Source organism: Thamnophis elegans, chromosome 12 (assembly GCF_009769535.1).
Source record: "Thamnophis elegans isolate rThaEle1 chromosome 12, rThaEle1.pri, whole genome shotgun sequence".
NCBI lineage: Eukaryota > Metazoa > Chordata > Lepidosauria > Squamata > Colubridae > Thamnophis > Thamnophis elegans.
Genome location: NC_045552.1, coordinates 48357418 through 48372791, shown reverse-complemented (window position 1 = coordinate 48372791; position 15374 = coordinate 48357418). Strand labels below are relative to the sequence as shown.

The window sequence follows — 15374 nt, the reverse complement described above, 5'->3', positions numbered from 1 at the left end:
TGGGCTTACTCACACTACTTACAAACAAGACAATACACGCAGTTAGTGCATTACTCATAACAGGATACTCATGGAACGCTGATCTACGTATGGTATATATAACAGGGTTCCCCAACTCCCAGGCCACAGACTGGTACCAGTCTGCGGCCTGTTTAGGAACCGGGCCGCACAGCTGGAAGTAAGCAGCGGGTGAACAAGCAAAACCGAAACCATCCACACCCACCCACCCAGTCTGTGGTAACATTGTCTTCCACGAAACCAGTCACTGGTCCAAAAAGGTTGGGGACCGCTGATATATATTAGGATTCACTTATAAAGTTATAAGCTCAGTTCATTGCTCTGGGCTCTTGATAAGCCATAAGAGTTTAATAATAATAGGTCAACCCCTGGAAATCAAAGTTTGGAGAAATAACATTGCCTCCTTCCTCGAGGTTGTAAGAAAAGAAAAGAACAAGAACAAAAAAAAGTTGACCTCATAAAAATGTCAGCACTTTGCATCTTTGCAAACGAGATAGAGAAACAAAAGGAGAGAAGGGCGGGAAAGGAAGAATGTAAAAAAAAAAAAAATCACCTGGCAAAATGATCAGAAACTGGGACAAGGCTGAATTTTGCAGGTTCCCCAAGTCTTTAGATTGTTGTTCATAGAACACAACCACAAGCACAATTACGACGACCCAAAAAAAGAACCCCAAAACTTGAAACGCCTTTCGTTTTCTTCCCCCCCAACACTCGACACACAGGAGTTTGCAATATCAAATACGATAATAGTACAGAGAAGCATGTGGCAGCGGAAAGCTTTCCGGATTGAGGGGTGAGTCATAGCAAAAGAGCACCATCTTAAGAATATGAATTCACTCTGGATACAGGGCAGATCAGAAGCTCCATAGGATTGGGTTATAGACTACACATGGTTTTGATTCCCACACTGAACCCTAATGAAGGAAGAGGGGAGGCACTTTGCCCACATCAAGAGGTCCTGAAATAAGCATAACCAAGTTCCTAGCGCATAGCCGCCCCCCCTCCCGTTTAAATCAAGGGCACCCACATTACAGATCGCCTAAGACGGAATGGAAGGGCTATTTCCCCCACCTCCAAAAAAAATTCATGGGAGACCCAACGGTCAACCCATTTTCTTGCCAAGGTTGCTTGATTTGGAAAAACGCAGGGGGAAAAAAATACTTTGCGGATAATACTTCCGTATTCCCGAAGGGCCCTACGTCACTTACCCCACTAGAGAAGAAACCGGGGAAAAGGAAAATAAAACGGTGTTCGTTTTGCTTCACTAGCCCCCTGATGAACCACATGAGATTGTCACATGAACGGTCGCTTCATATTTTTTTTTTATAAACAATACATTGAAGGAAAGCTTCTAAATACAGCAACTTTGCCTGGTGAACTGTCAGTAAGCTCTTAAAAACGGTGAGACGTGTTTGGTGACGGCGTTTTCTTTTCCCCCTTCCATCCGTGCGGGACCCCTTTAGAGTACAATATCCTTTAGCCTCTTCACGCCGGGCGAGTCTTTCTCCCTACATTCTTGTAGAAGAGGGTTAATTTCATGCACCGTGTTCTCACTGTCTGCGCCCCTCGGCTCCGCTTCCATAGGCCTGGAGGGACCATTGGTCACAAATGGCTCTAGGTCGCGACTGGACGGGCAGTGAAATATGCTGTAGGACACCGACGGTTTGCCAGACGAGGGACTCTTCAAATGGACGGGCGAGGTGATGGGACTGATAGCTTCACAACCATTCCCAGCCTCCCGGATGGCCCCATTCACCTTTGGGCTACAGATGGGTGGATCCAATGTCCTTTTACCTTTGACATTGATTGGGCCCCGCTCCTCGGAAACAGGGTCACTCCTGTCTTTGCCAAACGTTGCAAAAGTTCTCTTGGCAGTAGAGTCTTCGTAAAGCTCCGTATCCACCGTAGAAGCTCCTATAGAGAGGGACATGACGTTCCTTCCATGTTCAGGAGATTTGCCTCGGGCGGGGGCAGGGTTCCGGGGCATCCAGCATCGGTCAGAATGGCCAAGGATCCGGCACTCTTCTCGACAGTGGAATCCTTCACTCTGATCTAAGGTCGGGAGACAAAAAAGAGAGAAGAATGTTATTAAAGGGGTGCTTGAGATATGTGTTTTGTTTCACGTGTCTTCACATCCCAGAAGTTCAGTCAAGCTCTTCGAGTGGATTTAGAAAACCAGAACCTAGAACCATGATGGCGAACCTATGGCATGCGTGCTACAGGTGGCATGCAGAGTCCTATCTGCGGGCACACGAGCCATCGCCCAGCTCAGCTCCACCGCACATGCATGCACACCTCCCTCCAGCCAGCTGATTTTTGGGTCTCTGCCATGCCTGCAGGAGACACATGCATATGTCCATTTTTGTTCCCAGGAGGCTTCAGAGAGGCCTGCTAGGTCCAAAATGGGGCATCAGTGGGGGGGGGGGTCGTGCACATACACAGGGGGAGTATGGGGTTGAGTGCATGCGTGGTGGAACTGAGAGCTTGGGGGTTGCATGTACATGCGCAAGGGAGGTGGGCCGCATTCAAGGACAAAAGAGTTAGACATCATAAACTTAGGATATTTCTTCTGGGATTTGGTTGCAACAAAATCTGGAGGGGGAGGTTATCTTATTGGGCATACATTGTTCTTTATCCTTCTCTCCTTCATTCTCTGGGATGTAAGGGTATTTCTCAATTTACAATCACAATTGAGCCCAAAGTTTCCGTTGCTAAGTGAATCACTCCATTTGTTAAGTTAATAACCCGTTCGTTAAGTGAATCTGGCTTCCCCACTGCTTCCCAGAAAGTCACAAATGGGGATCATGCCACCCCAGGACATTGCAATGCTCATAAATACAAACCAGTTGCCAAGCATTTGAATTTTGGTCACGTGACCACGGGGATGATGCAACGATTGTAGGTGTGAAAACTGGTCAGAAGTCACTTTTTTCAGTGCTGTTATAAATTTGAACTGTCACTACTATCCTTCCCCCCCCCAAAAAAAGAGAGAAGAAGAAGAAGAAGAAGAAGAAGAAGAAGAAGAAGAAGAAGAAGAAGAAGAAGAAGAAGAAGAAGAAGAAGAAGTAGTAGTAGTAGTAGTAGTAGTAGTAGTAGTAGTAGTAGTAGTAGTAGTAGTAATAGTCGCCACATGGCTCCCATGTAGAATATCCTTCTTTTTCCACACTTGGTTGTTTTGAATGTAGTTAACACTAATACCGTATTTCCATGAAAATAAGACAGGGTCTTATTTTCTTGACCCACTCCCCCACCCCAAAATAAGCACTTAGCCTTATTTTTGGGGCGGTCTTTTTATTTTTGAGGTGCAGGAGGCAGTGAGCATGGTCCCCTCATGGCTGCTGCTGTGTTGCAATAGTTTCGGGGAGGGCTTATTTTAGCGCATGCACTCAAAAGCTCAATTGGGCTTATTATCCAGGGAGGTCTTATTTTTGGAGAAGCAGCCTTGTAAGTCAAGGACTTCCCTCAAAGATAAGAAGAGCTTTCAGATTTGCAAGTTTTGTGTTAGCGTTCATGGCTTTGGTTTCTGGTCCAGACTACCTGGAAGGGATGACATAGGGGCACCGAGTTTCCTAAGAAATGATTTGTTGATATTCAAGTCTCGTTTTCAAAAGTTTCCTGGGGAGGGCGCCATCGAAACCACGCTGCCATTTTGCCCAGAGAACAGAGGAGTTGGCACTCGCTCACCTCCTCTATAAAATGCCTCCTTGTTTCCTGTAACAAGCTGTAGACATTTGTGAAATGACATTTTAAAGGGTTGTTTTTAATCCCAGTGGCTCCCCCTTCTCTCCCACCCACCCACCCCTTTTCTTTTAACAAGTCAAAGTTCAACTTTCAACAGACTACGGTGTCAGCTGGCATTTCTACTGCTGTTGTTGTGCCTGTCAGAAAAGGAAAGCTGGAGGGAAACAAGTTGCAATGCGAAATAAATTAAGCTTGTGTTTGTGAAGTCAGCATTTCCCTCCCACCCTTCCCGATGCCAGTGCTAAGAGGCATGGGGCTTTAATGCGAGATATCCAGTTATAAACTCCACAATTAAGTTTACAGATTCTCACGCCTCCCCCTTCAATGTTTTAGTTAATTGCTTCTTGAATTAGTACAAATTATTTGAAGGTATCTGGCTTGCTCTACAAACTTATGACCACAATTGATCCCAAAATTTACGTTATTAAGTGTCCCAAAGGTGCTTTTTTTTTTTCAGGAGACAGCTGGACTTTCTTGTTTTTTCTTTGAAGATGTTTCACTTCTCATCCAAGAAACGTCTTCAGCTCTGACTGGATAGTGGGGAGTGGAAGGATTTATATTCTTTGTAAACAGTTGGTCATTTGCATCCTTTTTACAGAGTTGTTGAGGCCACTTGGAGGTTTAACTGTATCCTCAGGAAACAAAGTCCAATTGAAAAAATATGGTTGGGACAACCATGACCTGGAAGACTGAGAATCACTATTCAGAGATTCAGAATCTCTACAGACTTTTAACTATACAATTTGGGATGAACACCCTTCGATTGTGAGTGAGTATGAATGGATTTCCAAGCAATTACAGCCTTACAGGAACTATTTTCACTATTCAGGTGACCCTGAGGACACAGATAAACCAACGGTGGGATTCAGCCGCTTCGCACCTATTCGGGACAACCGGTTGTTAACTTTCTAAGTACTTCGGAGAAGTGGCAGTTGGAAGAAATCTCCTTTTGCTTTTTTCCACTTTACACGGCTAATCCGGTAAGGAAGGCAAGGAAGGAAACATTCTGGTATTGTTTCTAACCTCATCTCTATTGCCCTGCTTACAGAAACTGCCTCTCCATTAACCCTTATTACATTGTAACACCTAAAGCAAAGCAGCGCCCATCGGTGTGAGTGATGTTGAGTTGGCCATGCCCACCTGGTCACATGACCACCAAGCCCCTCCTACGCAGCTGGTCATTAGGGCATAGAACCGGTTGTTAAATTATTTGAATCCCACCACTGAGATAAGCCTTCAAGTGCTTCAATGACCCTCTAAAAGGATGCAGGGAATATAAATCCTTCCATTCCCCACTATCCTGTCAGAGCTGAAGAAGCTTCGTGGATGAAAAGCAAAACATCTTCAAAGAAAAAAACAAGGAAGTTTAGTTGCCTCCTTTAAAACATAAAAAGCACCTTTGGGACAACCATGACGTGGATGACTGAGAATCTCCACAGACTTATGTTCTTAAGTGAAACATTTGCTACCATGAATTTGTCCCATTTTACGTCGTTTCTTGCCATGTCTTCTCAAAAATGCAACTCTTGGGACCCTTAAATGGGACTTACTGCTATGTTAACATGCAGAAGGTTGCAAACAATTTATTAAATGTTCTGCATCCTCTTCCTTTCCGTTCAGTCAACAAGGGAGCGTAGGCAGAGATGTGAAATTGATTAGGCAAATGGACAGGGCAAAAGAGGGCAAGGAAGTGATTAATTATGCTCCCAATTGTATGCTACCCCAAAAGGCAGCTTAAATTCCATTAAAGGGAAAACCAGCAAAGCTCCATTAAAAGACAGTAGGATGCCGTTTTGTCCTACTTTACAGTAGCTGTACGACTCTGTTGTTACGCAACAGCATTTGCTTTGTTGTAAGAGCTGAAAGTCAGCCTGAAGGGTTGTTCAGGCCTTTGGGACCCCACTTAAGAAGCCACGTTTCAACAGCACCACGTTTCAACAGCACCATCATGTTTTCTAATCTGGTCCTCATCATAATCATCTCAGATAGTCACATAATTTTCCAACCAAGGCTTTAATAGCAATGAGGTTGTCAACTGTGAAGCTGACCCGACCGGATCCATTTTGGAGCTTCAGTGTTGCCACACGTGAGCTGAGGGATAGGAAGGGGGAGAATAAAGATAAGCTGGGTTTTTTTTAGCCAAAACAAAATACTTTCTCCTGGGAACCAAGGACAGTCTCACATCTAGTCAGAGAGAGAGAGAGCGAGGAGGAATGACGTTACCAGGCAACCGGACAATAACCTGATTGGACCATGTGGCTGGGGAATTCTTGGAGTTGAACTCCACACTTCAACTCCCAGAATTCCCCAGCCAGCATGGGAAGTCTGGGAGTAGAAACCCATACATTTTTAAGGTTGTCAGGTTTTACAGTTGCCAAGGTTGGACCCCCTGATATAAACATTTCTGATCCTTTAAAAAAGAAAACGTAAGAAAAATACACACTCACATACAGAAGTGTTTGGATAAAAGACAGGCAGTGGACCTGGTCTTCAATTTTAATACCCTGTTTCCCCCAAAATAAGATCTCCCTGGATAATAAGCCCAATCAAGCTTTTGAGTGCATGCTCTAAAATAAGCCCTCCTCCAAAAATAAACCCTCCCCAAAAATATTGCAACACAGCAGCAGCCATGAGGTGACCACACTCGCCACCACATGGACCTCAAAAATAAAAAGACCTCCCCAAAAATAAGGCCAAGCTCTTATTGGGGGGGGGGGGTCAAGAAAATAAGACCCTGTCTTATTTTCAGGGAAATACGGTATCAGTGTTAACTATATTCAAAACAAGCAAGAGTGAGAAAAGAAGGATATTCTACAAGGGAGCCATGTGATTTCTTCTCTCTCTCTCTCTCTCTCTCTCCCTCCCTCCATCCCCCTCCTTCTCTCCCCCTCCCCTCCCTCCCTCTCTCTCTCTCCCTTCCCCCGTCTATCTCCCTCTCTCTCCCTCTCCCACCCTCCTTCTCTTTCTCTCCCTCCCCCCCCCTCCTTTATCTCCGTCCTGAAATATAATCTCCTTCGCTTCAGGTTGGATCACACACAGATAGTTCAACCTCTGGTGTGCATTTATAAGTAAACAGCAGATAATGGGATCCATTTCTGCACGAGAAAACTGAACAGCCATTGTCGGTAGTAGGGTTGATTGACAAATAGTCTCGCCCTCTCTAGGCATTTTCTGATGCAGCTGAAATAGAACATTTTTCTCCTGGCCCAGAGTAATTTTGGCATGCACTTTCCTGCCTTGGAACCCAGCCAAATCTCTTAAGAAAAGCTCTTTTCTTTAATGGGCCATCATCTCCTAACATCCCTCTACTCTCTCCTTTTCCAAGCAAGCCGCAAAGGGTTAATGCTAACCAAGCAGAGTGGAATGACGCCTTCAAGGGTTTGACGTCATCACAGCAAACTTTCAAACCGTGGTGCTGCCAACTTCGCTAAGGGTTCGCAGCCCAACCGTCTGAGGACTGTTCATTTAGATGCTTCGGTGTACCTACACATTAATTCCAGCTTTTCGGCTCCATTTGTATTTCCACCACACTCCAGCAGCACCAAAAAAAATAAAAGGAGAAGCAGCAGCAGCAGCTAATAAAAATTCTCAGCACACAACCCAATGCAGCAAAATGTGTATCTGTGAGCGGCTTTAGGACTTAAGAGGGAATCCACTCACTGGAAAGCAAACCTTAAGACATTAGCTTGGAAGATGGAGAGAGGGAAGCCGCAAAGAAAGAACCGTCTGCTTAGAATCCCACATCTCAAGAATATTCTCTGCTCCATCATGTAAAGAGCAATACAAACAATAACATTGGGAGTAAGATTCTGAAGCTCCTGCAACAACACACACACACATACAGAGAGACGTTGGCCTAAGAATTGTTGAAATGTTAGGCTGCATAAACAGAGGGACAGAATCAAGATCACGTGAAGTGTTAATACCACTTTATAATGCCTTGATAAGGCCACACTTGGAATACTGCATCCGGTTTTGGTCTCCACAATGTAAAAAAGATGTGGAGACTCTAGAAAGAGTGCAGAGAAGAGCAACAAAGATGATTAGGAGACTGGAGGCTAAAACATATATGAAGAACAGTTGCTGGAATTGGGTATGTCTAGTTTAATGAAAAGAAGGACTAGGGGTGACATGATAGCAGTGACTAGTATATGCTCCTCCTCTAGTCTCAAATTCTACAGTGCTATTCCAAAGAAACGTTGGTGCTTCAGTTTATCTTCTCTTTAATCACAACCTGCCAAACTCTGAGCTAAATATCTATAATTTCCTCCCAATGCACGTATCCATAATTGTATGACAGATTCCACGTATCTGGTTGTGAACTCATTGTTCATCAAGATGTGCTCTTAAACGCCCTCGGGCTGCGCATTTAGACACTAAAGCTTCCATTTTTAAAAAAAAAAACCACTTACAAGGGAGGCTTTGTGTCTTAATTTATTAAAGCCAATCCTCTCTTTGAAGCACTCTTCAAGGACAGCTCTCTATTTGAAACGCTGTCCGGTCCAAATCCATTTTTTTCTTTTTAGAAGTTAAAGAATCGGGAGCACAAATCCATGAAGTGATCTATCAATACTGAACAGCAGAAACATCAAACTGAACAGCTCAGCCAGTCTCCAAAATGATGGGCTGAGCTGCACTTATGCATAGATTGCACTTACACAACTCGTATCGGTTGGATTGTATAACCTGTCATGTCAGAGTGTGCACAGTGTGACTACTATTTTGAGACAACCCAGGAGCAAAATATAGTACCCAGAGGTTTTATCTTTCAAACAGTGGTTTATCTACAAGGCGCATACATACATACATACATACATACATACATACATACATACATACGGCAAAGCCAGACAATCAAGCAATCTTCAACTATAACACAGAAGCACACACAGAGAGGGAACGAGAGGGCCTCTCTTATATAGACAGCCTCTTAAAATGATAACCCTGCTGACTTACTCTCATTGTCAGGCCTGCAGCCATCTTTTCTTTTGGATCCTTGGCCTGCCACACTTTCTATTATTCTACTATGCATTTTACATTGTGGGGAAATGGGAGGGGGATTGTAGAAGTGAGATGCGATGTAGCCATAACAAAATTCTTTCCAGAAAGCCAAGGTCATCCTTTGTCTCTGCACCTGACCGGAACTGGATGAGTGGAACTGCCAGCATGGCAGTGGGAGATTGGACCATGTGATGGGTTTATGGGTGTGGGGGCAAGATCTTGAACTTTCAACTAGGTGGGGAAAACCTGGAAGCTTTCAGATTCGGGTTTTCCCAGATGTGCCAGCACGGCTCTCCTAATAAATTGGAACTTTGAGCAACACTTTGCCTTGGACTCTGATTTACTTTTGGATGCTATTTGGAACCCTGAAATTCATTGCATCATCTCAGTTTACAGCCTTACAGCAGTGGGTCAGCTGTTAAATCATCATTACCTTAACATCACCTATTACAGGTAGGCCTCGACCAACAACCACAATTGACTTCCCAACATTTCTGTTGTCAAGTGAGACATTTGTTAAGTACATTTTGCCCCATTTCATGACCTCTTCTCAGGCCTGCAGTTATATCCCTTTTAGGATCTTTGGCCTGCCACACTCTCTCTTATTTTATTATGCTGTTTCATTAGTGTAGTAGTTGGGAGGGGGGAATAGAAAGGAGTAGAATTGTGGAATGTGTTGTTGTCATTCTTTTCTAGAAGCCCAAGGTCATCTTTTGCCTCTGCACCTCTGCACCTGACCAGAACCAGCTGGGTGGAGATGCCAGCATGGAAGAAGAAGATTTCACCATGTGATGGATTTGTGGATGTGGGGACAAGTTCATGAACTTTCAACTGGGTGGGAATCTGATGTAGCTTCCAGAATTGGGATTCCACAGATGTGCCATGATGTCTGACTTATTAAATTGGAACTTTAAGGATCGTTTTGTCTTGGACTCTGATTTAATTCTGCATGATACTTGGAATACTGACACCTTTCTTTCCTCGGTTGTTAAGTGAATCATTGCAGTTGATCAGTTAGAAACATGATTGTTAAGTGAATCTGGCTTCCCCATTGATTTTGCTTGTCAGAAGGTCACAAAAGGTGACCCCGTGAACTTGGGACACAGCAACAGGGATAGCAATATGGCAAAAGCACTTAGACTTATAAACCGCTTCATGGTGCTTTTACAGCCTTCTCTAAGCGGTTTACAGAGTCAGCCTATTGCCCCCAACAATCTGGGTCCTCGTTTTACCCACCTCGGAAGGATGGGAGGCTGAGCCAACCTTGAGCCGATGAGATTCAAACTGCTGAACTGCAGCTAGCAGTCAGCTGAAGTAGCCTACAATACGGCACTCTAACCCCTGCACCACTTCGGCTCATAAATATGAACCAAGGATCTGAATTTTGATCACATGAACACGGGGATGTCGCAAAGGTCATAACTGTGAAAAAACACTCCTAAGTCTCATTTTTCAGTGCCATTGTAACTTTGAACAGTCACTAAATGAACGGTTGTTAAGTTGGGAACTGCTACATTTTTGCCACAGAGCTCAACGGAAGTTTCAAAGTCTCTTCTGCCATTCACAGAGCATGATTCCGAATTCGCAATGACCCAGCACATCAGGAATGTGATATAAAGGTTGACCCATTCACCTAATTCAAACCTTTGAATTATTGCTGATGGAATCGCCGCAACAGCCCAGGAGTTGGAAGTTGAAACTGATTGTGATACAAATGCTTGAGGATTCAATATCACTGTTAAATGTTCCTTACCGACTACCCAATTTTGCACGTAGCTCTGCAGCCTGGACATTCACACTAGAAGCCTGAGCATTTCACTCGGAGAAGGGGAAAAAAAGTGCAATCCCTTCCAATCCTTGAATGCTTTTTTGTGGGAGTGACATTTAAGTAGAAACCCCCGGGGGCGGGGGTATAGAATAAGAAGAGGGCAATAAAGGCAATAGAGTTTCTCTAAAGGAGGAGGAAAGAGAAATTTATTTATTTGAGGACGTCATCAGAAAATGTAGCAGACCAAGCCATGTTAACCAAGAACTTAAGAGCAAAACAGACCTGGTTTCTGGTCAAATGGATTTGAGCCTTTCTACCAGTAAGGAAGGGATAAATGGCTCAGTGGCTAAGATGCTGAACCTGTCGATCAGAAGGTCGGCAGTTCGGCGGTTCGGATCCCTAGCATTGTGTAATGGAGTGAGCTCCCGTTATGCGTCCCAGCTTCTGCCAACCTAGCAGTTCGAAAGCACGTAAAAAATGCAAGTAGAAAAATAGGAACCACCTTTGGTGGGAAGGTAACAGTGTTCTGTGCGCCTTCGGCGTTTAATCATGCCGGCCACATGACCAAGGAAGAAGATTCGCAGCGTACAAATGACTTTATTTCCACCCCCCAATCTATTTTGGATTCAAAGAAATAAAAGAGTCCTAAGCTTTAATAAGCCCTATTTTAGGTATAGGGTAAGAATCTTGCTTTAGAACAAGAGAGGGCTGGGATTTGCAAGGCAGCGCCAAACTTCGTTGCCCATTTGGCAACCATATGGTGCGATCAGCAACGGCATCTTTCCTGGGTATCAGCAAACATCCCGATCATTTTAAAAAAATCATTTCAAAATCTTCCCAGAAGCTAATAAATTTTACAACACTTTCTCATTGCAACAAAGGAAAGCTTAGTTCCAGACAAATTAAAAGTAAATTGACTGCCTTGGGGAAACATATTCAAATATCACTTTTCTATGTTGGAAAAACCTCTTTCCCTAAAACAGAGAGAAAGGGAATGAGAGGGGCTGGAATGGTAGAAACCGCATGGAAATAAATGGCAAAGCTTCAAATCCCTGTTTGCAAAATTGGGTAGTAGGTAGGAAAAAAATATATCAGAGTTAAAATAAAATGCAAATATACCACTGGGGTCCAGGCCTAACATTTGTGCTTGAATGCATGAATAATAAATACGAATAAATAGTAAACATAAAGGGAGCAAACATCGCTTTCAGTGTTCACCCAGGGTTATCCATCTCCCCCAGACTACCTAGACAGAAATATTACATTTTGCTTCAGGGTGCAAGGGGAGAAAAAGGAGAGACCATTTTATTCTTCAGAGGCAATTCAATCAAAGGCCAAATTGAGATTCCAAAAAGGCTCCCATCCTATTTTTATGACCCTTTTGTATGAACGTTGGTATATTTATTGTGCATAATGAAGGAGGAACGATGGCTCAGCAGTTAGATGCTGACCTTCAGGCTGGAAAGCTGACAGCCTGGGTTTGAGACCCAAGTGTTGTTGAGATGGGGTGAGCTCCCACTACTTGCCTCAGCTCCTGCCAACCTAGTCGTTCGAAAGCATGCAAATGCAAGTAGATCAATAGATACCACTTCAGTGGGAATGTAATAACGTCCCATGCCTCTCGGCGTATAGTCATGCTGGCTACATGACCACAGAAATGTCTTCAGACAAGACTGATTCCCTCGGCTAAGAAACAGAGACGGACGTTGGAGTCCTAGTGGATGATCACTAGAATATGAGCTAGCAGTGTGCCGCAGCAGCCAAAAAAGTGAATATAATCCTGGGTTGTATAAACAGAGGCATAGAATCAAGATCACGGGACTAAGAAATTCCAAATAGCCTATGCTTAAGATCAGGAATGATTTAAACTGTTCAAAGTTAGTGTAGCAAGAAGAAGCTAAGATCAATGTAGAGACGTTATTAACCTCTTTTTTTCTATTTCCTTTTTTTTCCAATATATTTTAGACTGTGTTTGTTAAAAATCTATACCGTGTACGGGCTCTGGGAAGTTGGGGGGGGAGGGAGGTGGGGTGTTGGGGGGGAGGGTGAGGGGAGGGGGGATATATACCATGTGTTAGACTTCAATGTAATGCGACTTCACATGTATACTGTTTCTCTTTAACTTCTCTGTAAAAATAGGACAAGTTGAGTATATTGACATATAGTAGAAATACACCAAGGGGAGGAGGAGTGGGAGAGAAGAAAGATGGGTAGAGAGGGTGGGAGAGAGGATGGGAGGGAGGGTGAGAAGGAAGGGAGGGAGTGGACTGGGAGAGAGGAGTGGTAGAGCAATAGCAATAGCAATAGCAGTTAGACTTATATAACGCTTCATAGGGCTTTCAGCCCTCTCTAAGCGGTTTACAGAGTCAGCATATTGCCCCCAACAACAATCCAGGTCCTCATTTTACCCACCTTGGAAGGATGGAAGGCTGAGTCAACCCTGAGCCGGTGAGATTTGAACCGCCAAACTGCAGATAACAGTCAGCTGAATGGCTTGCAGTACTGCACTCTAACCACTGCTCCACTTCGGGGGAGGGGAAGTAGGGTAGAGAGGAATGATGGAGGGAAGATAGAAAGTTGGAGGGGGGCGGAAGAAAGAGGCGTATGGAGAGTGGAAGAGGTATATTGGGTTTCTATTTGGGGGGGTATTGTCGACAAGAGGAATTGCTGTGATTATTGTTTAATGTTGTATGGCCCCGGCTATGCACAGTATATATGTGAGTGTATGAAAATGAAAAATGGAAAATAAAAACATTTTAACAGTGAATCAAGATCACGTGAAGCGTTAGTGCTGCTTTACAAAACCCTAGTAAGACTGGACTACTGCAACCAATTTTGGTCACCAAACTACAAGAAAGATGTTGAGACTTTGGAAAAAGTTCAGAGAAGAGCAACTAAGATGATCAAAGGCCTGGAGACTCAAACATACGAAGAATGGCTGCAGATTTTGGGTCTGGCTAGTCTAAAGAAAAGAAGAATTAGGGGTGACATGAGGGGCAGTGTTTCAGTATTTGAGGGGCTGCCACAAAGTAGAGGAGGTCAAATTATTCTCCAAAGCACCAGAGAGCAGGACAAGAAACAATGGTTGGAAACTGATCAAAGAGAGAAGCGACCTGGAATTAAGGAGTACCTTCCTACAGTGAGGACAAATAACCAGTGGAACAGCTTGCCTCCAGAAATCATGGGCACTCCATCACTGGAGGTTTTTTAAGAAGAGACTGGACAGCCACTTATCTGAAATGCTATAGGTTCTCCTGCTTGAGCAGGGGGCTGGACTAGAAGACCTCCAAGGTCCCTTCCAGCTCTATTCTATTCTAGAATACCGCCTCCTAGTGTCAAGGGAAACCTTTACCTTCATTGTGCAATTATAAATCGCCCAGGTGTAAGCCCTATTGAGGCTATAGGACAAGTTGTATGCCTTCAAACATACAACCCACCTCAACCTCCGTATGTTGACAATTATGTGACTGAATTCATAGAATTCCGCCATCCAGTTTGCCAAGCTAGTTTAATGCTATGGGAGTCTGTGTGCATGTGCATTAGTCTTCCGTATAGCATTAAATCAACTCTCTACAATCTGAGTAAAGCCCTACTCAACTATTTACAGACACAAGCACTCACTCACTCTCACACACTTCTGTTTAAAGACATATGCTTCTTCACATGGACCTTGGATGGGTAATTAAAAGCTTGCAATCTCTACAGAAACATGAAAGCTCAAAGGAACATGCCATGTTCATTGTTCGTGAACAATCAACCTATCCTTGAGTGGTTTTTGGAAAGAGAGCTTCAGCTAGTCAAACGCCTACCTGTGTGTCATTAAAAGCCCTTAAAACCAACCTGGGCACTAAATGAATATATTTAGTCCCATACTGCCGATTGTGAGAAGAGAAGAAAACCTGAAATAAGGTTGACTAAGGTGAGAAGATCCTGAAATGCTGCCTGTATTTTTCTGTACAGTGTAATAAAAGGGAAATAGGAGAGAAGTAGCTTTTCTTTCTTTCTTTCTTTTTACCTGTTGTTTTCTTCTTCCCCCCACCTTCCCTTTCCCTCCCCCAAAGCTATAAATCACACAATAAAGTCAACCAGGTAAATAAAAACAAAGGATTACAGAACACATATATCTCACGTCTTTGATCAATAAGCACCACTCATACATTCAATCTACAGCTCTGAATGCATCTCTGGGGCCATTATAACAGATGACACTTCCTAACAAATCATCCCCTATTTTAACTCCTGTTTTATAACAAAAGGGAGAGGGGGAAAGATAGGTAAATTCAGTTCTGTTGAAAAGTTTTCAGATACCAGAAAGTGGTTGTTTGATTCCAGAAATTGTTATCTGAAAGTTTGCACTGCACAATAAAAGAGGGGTTTTTTCCCTCCAGTGGGGCCCAAAAGGAAAGTAAGGATTAAATCTGAATCAGGAATCCAACATGAAAACAATTAAATCAATGTCCCAAACTATAATCTCATCTCAATAATGGACAGCTCCTGTTTATCCAAGAAAGAAAATTCCTACTTGTTTTAAGGAGGTTTCTTTTATCCTATGTGAATCAAAAGAATCACAGGAGGGGGTCAAATAATTTAAACCATTAATTTCTTTCCTGTGGTTCCATAGCTTGCTCCTGGGAAAGAAAGCTATGGCAAATCTGGACAGCGTACTAAAAAGCAGAGACATCATCCTGCCAACAAAAGTGCGTATAGTCAAGGCTATGATTTCCCCAGTTGCAATGGATGGCTGTGAAGGTTGGACCATAAGGAAGGCTGAGCACCAAAGAATGGAGGCCTTTGAACTCTGGTGCTGGAGAAGACTCCTGCAAGTCCCTTGGACTGCAAGGAGATC

At 43.6% G+C, this 15374-nt stretch overlaps 1 protein-coding gene across 1 annotated transcript in view; it reads right to left on the bottom strand.

The window, feature by feature from the left end:
- Positions 1 to 576: 576 nt before the first annotated feature.
- The window catches only part of PCDH19 (protocadherin 19), a 144187-nt gene continuing 129389 nt past the window's right edge, over positions 577 to 15374 (bottom strand). Inside the window, exon 5 of the mRNA XM_032228545.1 lies at positions 577 to 2070. Within this exon, the coding sequence (XP_032084436.1) occupies positions 1478 to 2070 (593 nt within the window). The 3' untranslated portion in view covers positions 577 to 1477. The remainder of the gene's footprint in view (positions 2071 to 15374) is intronic.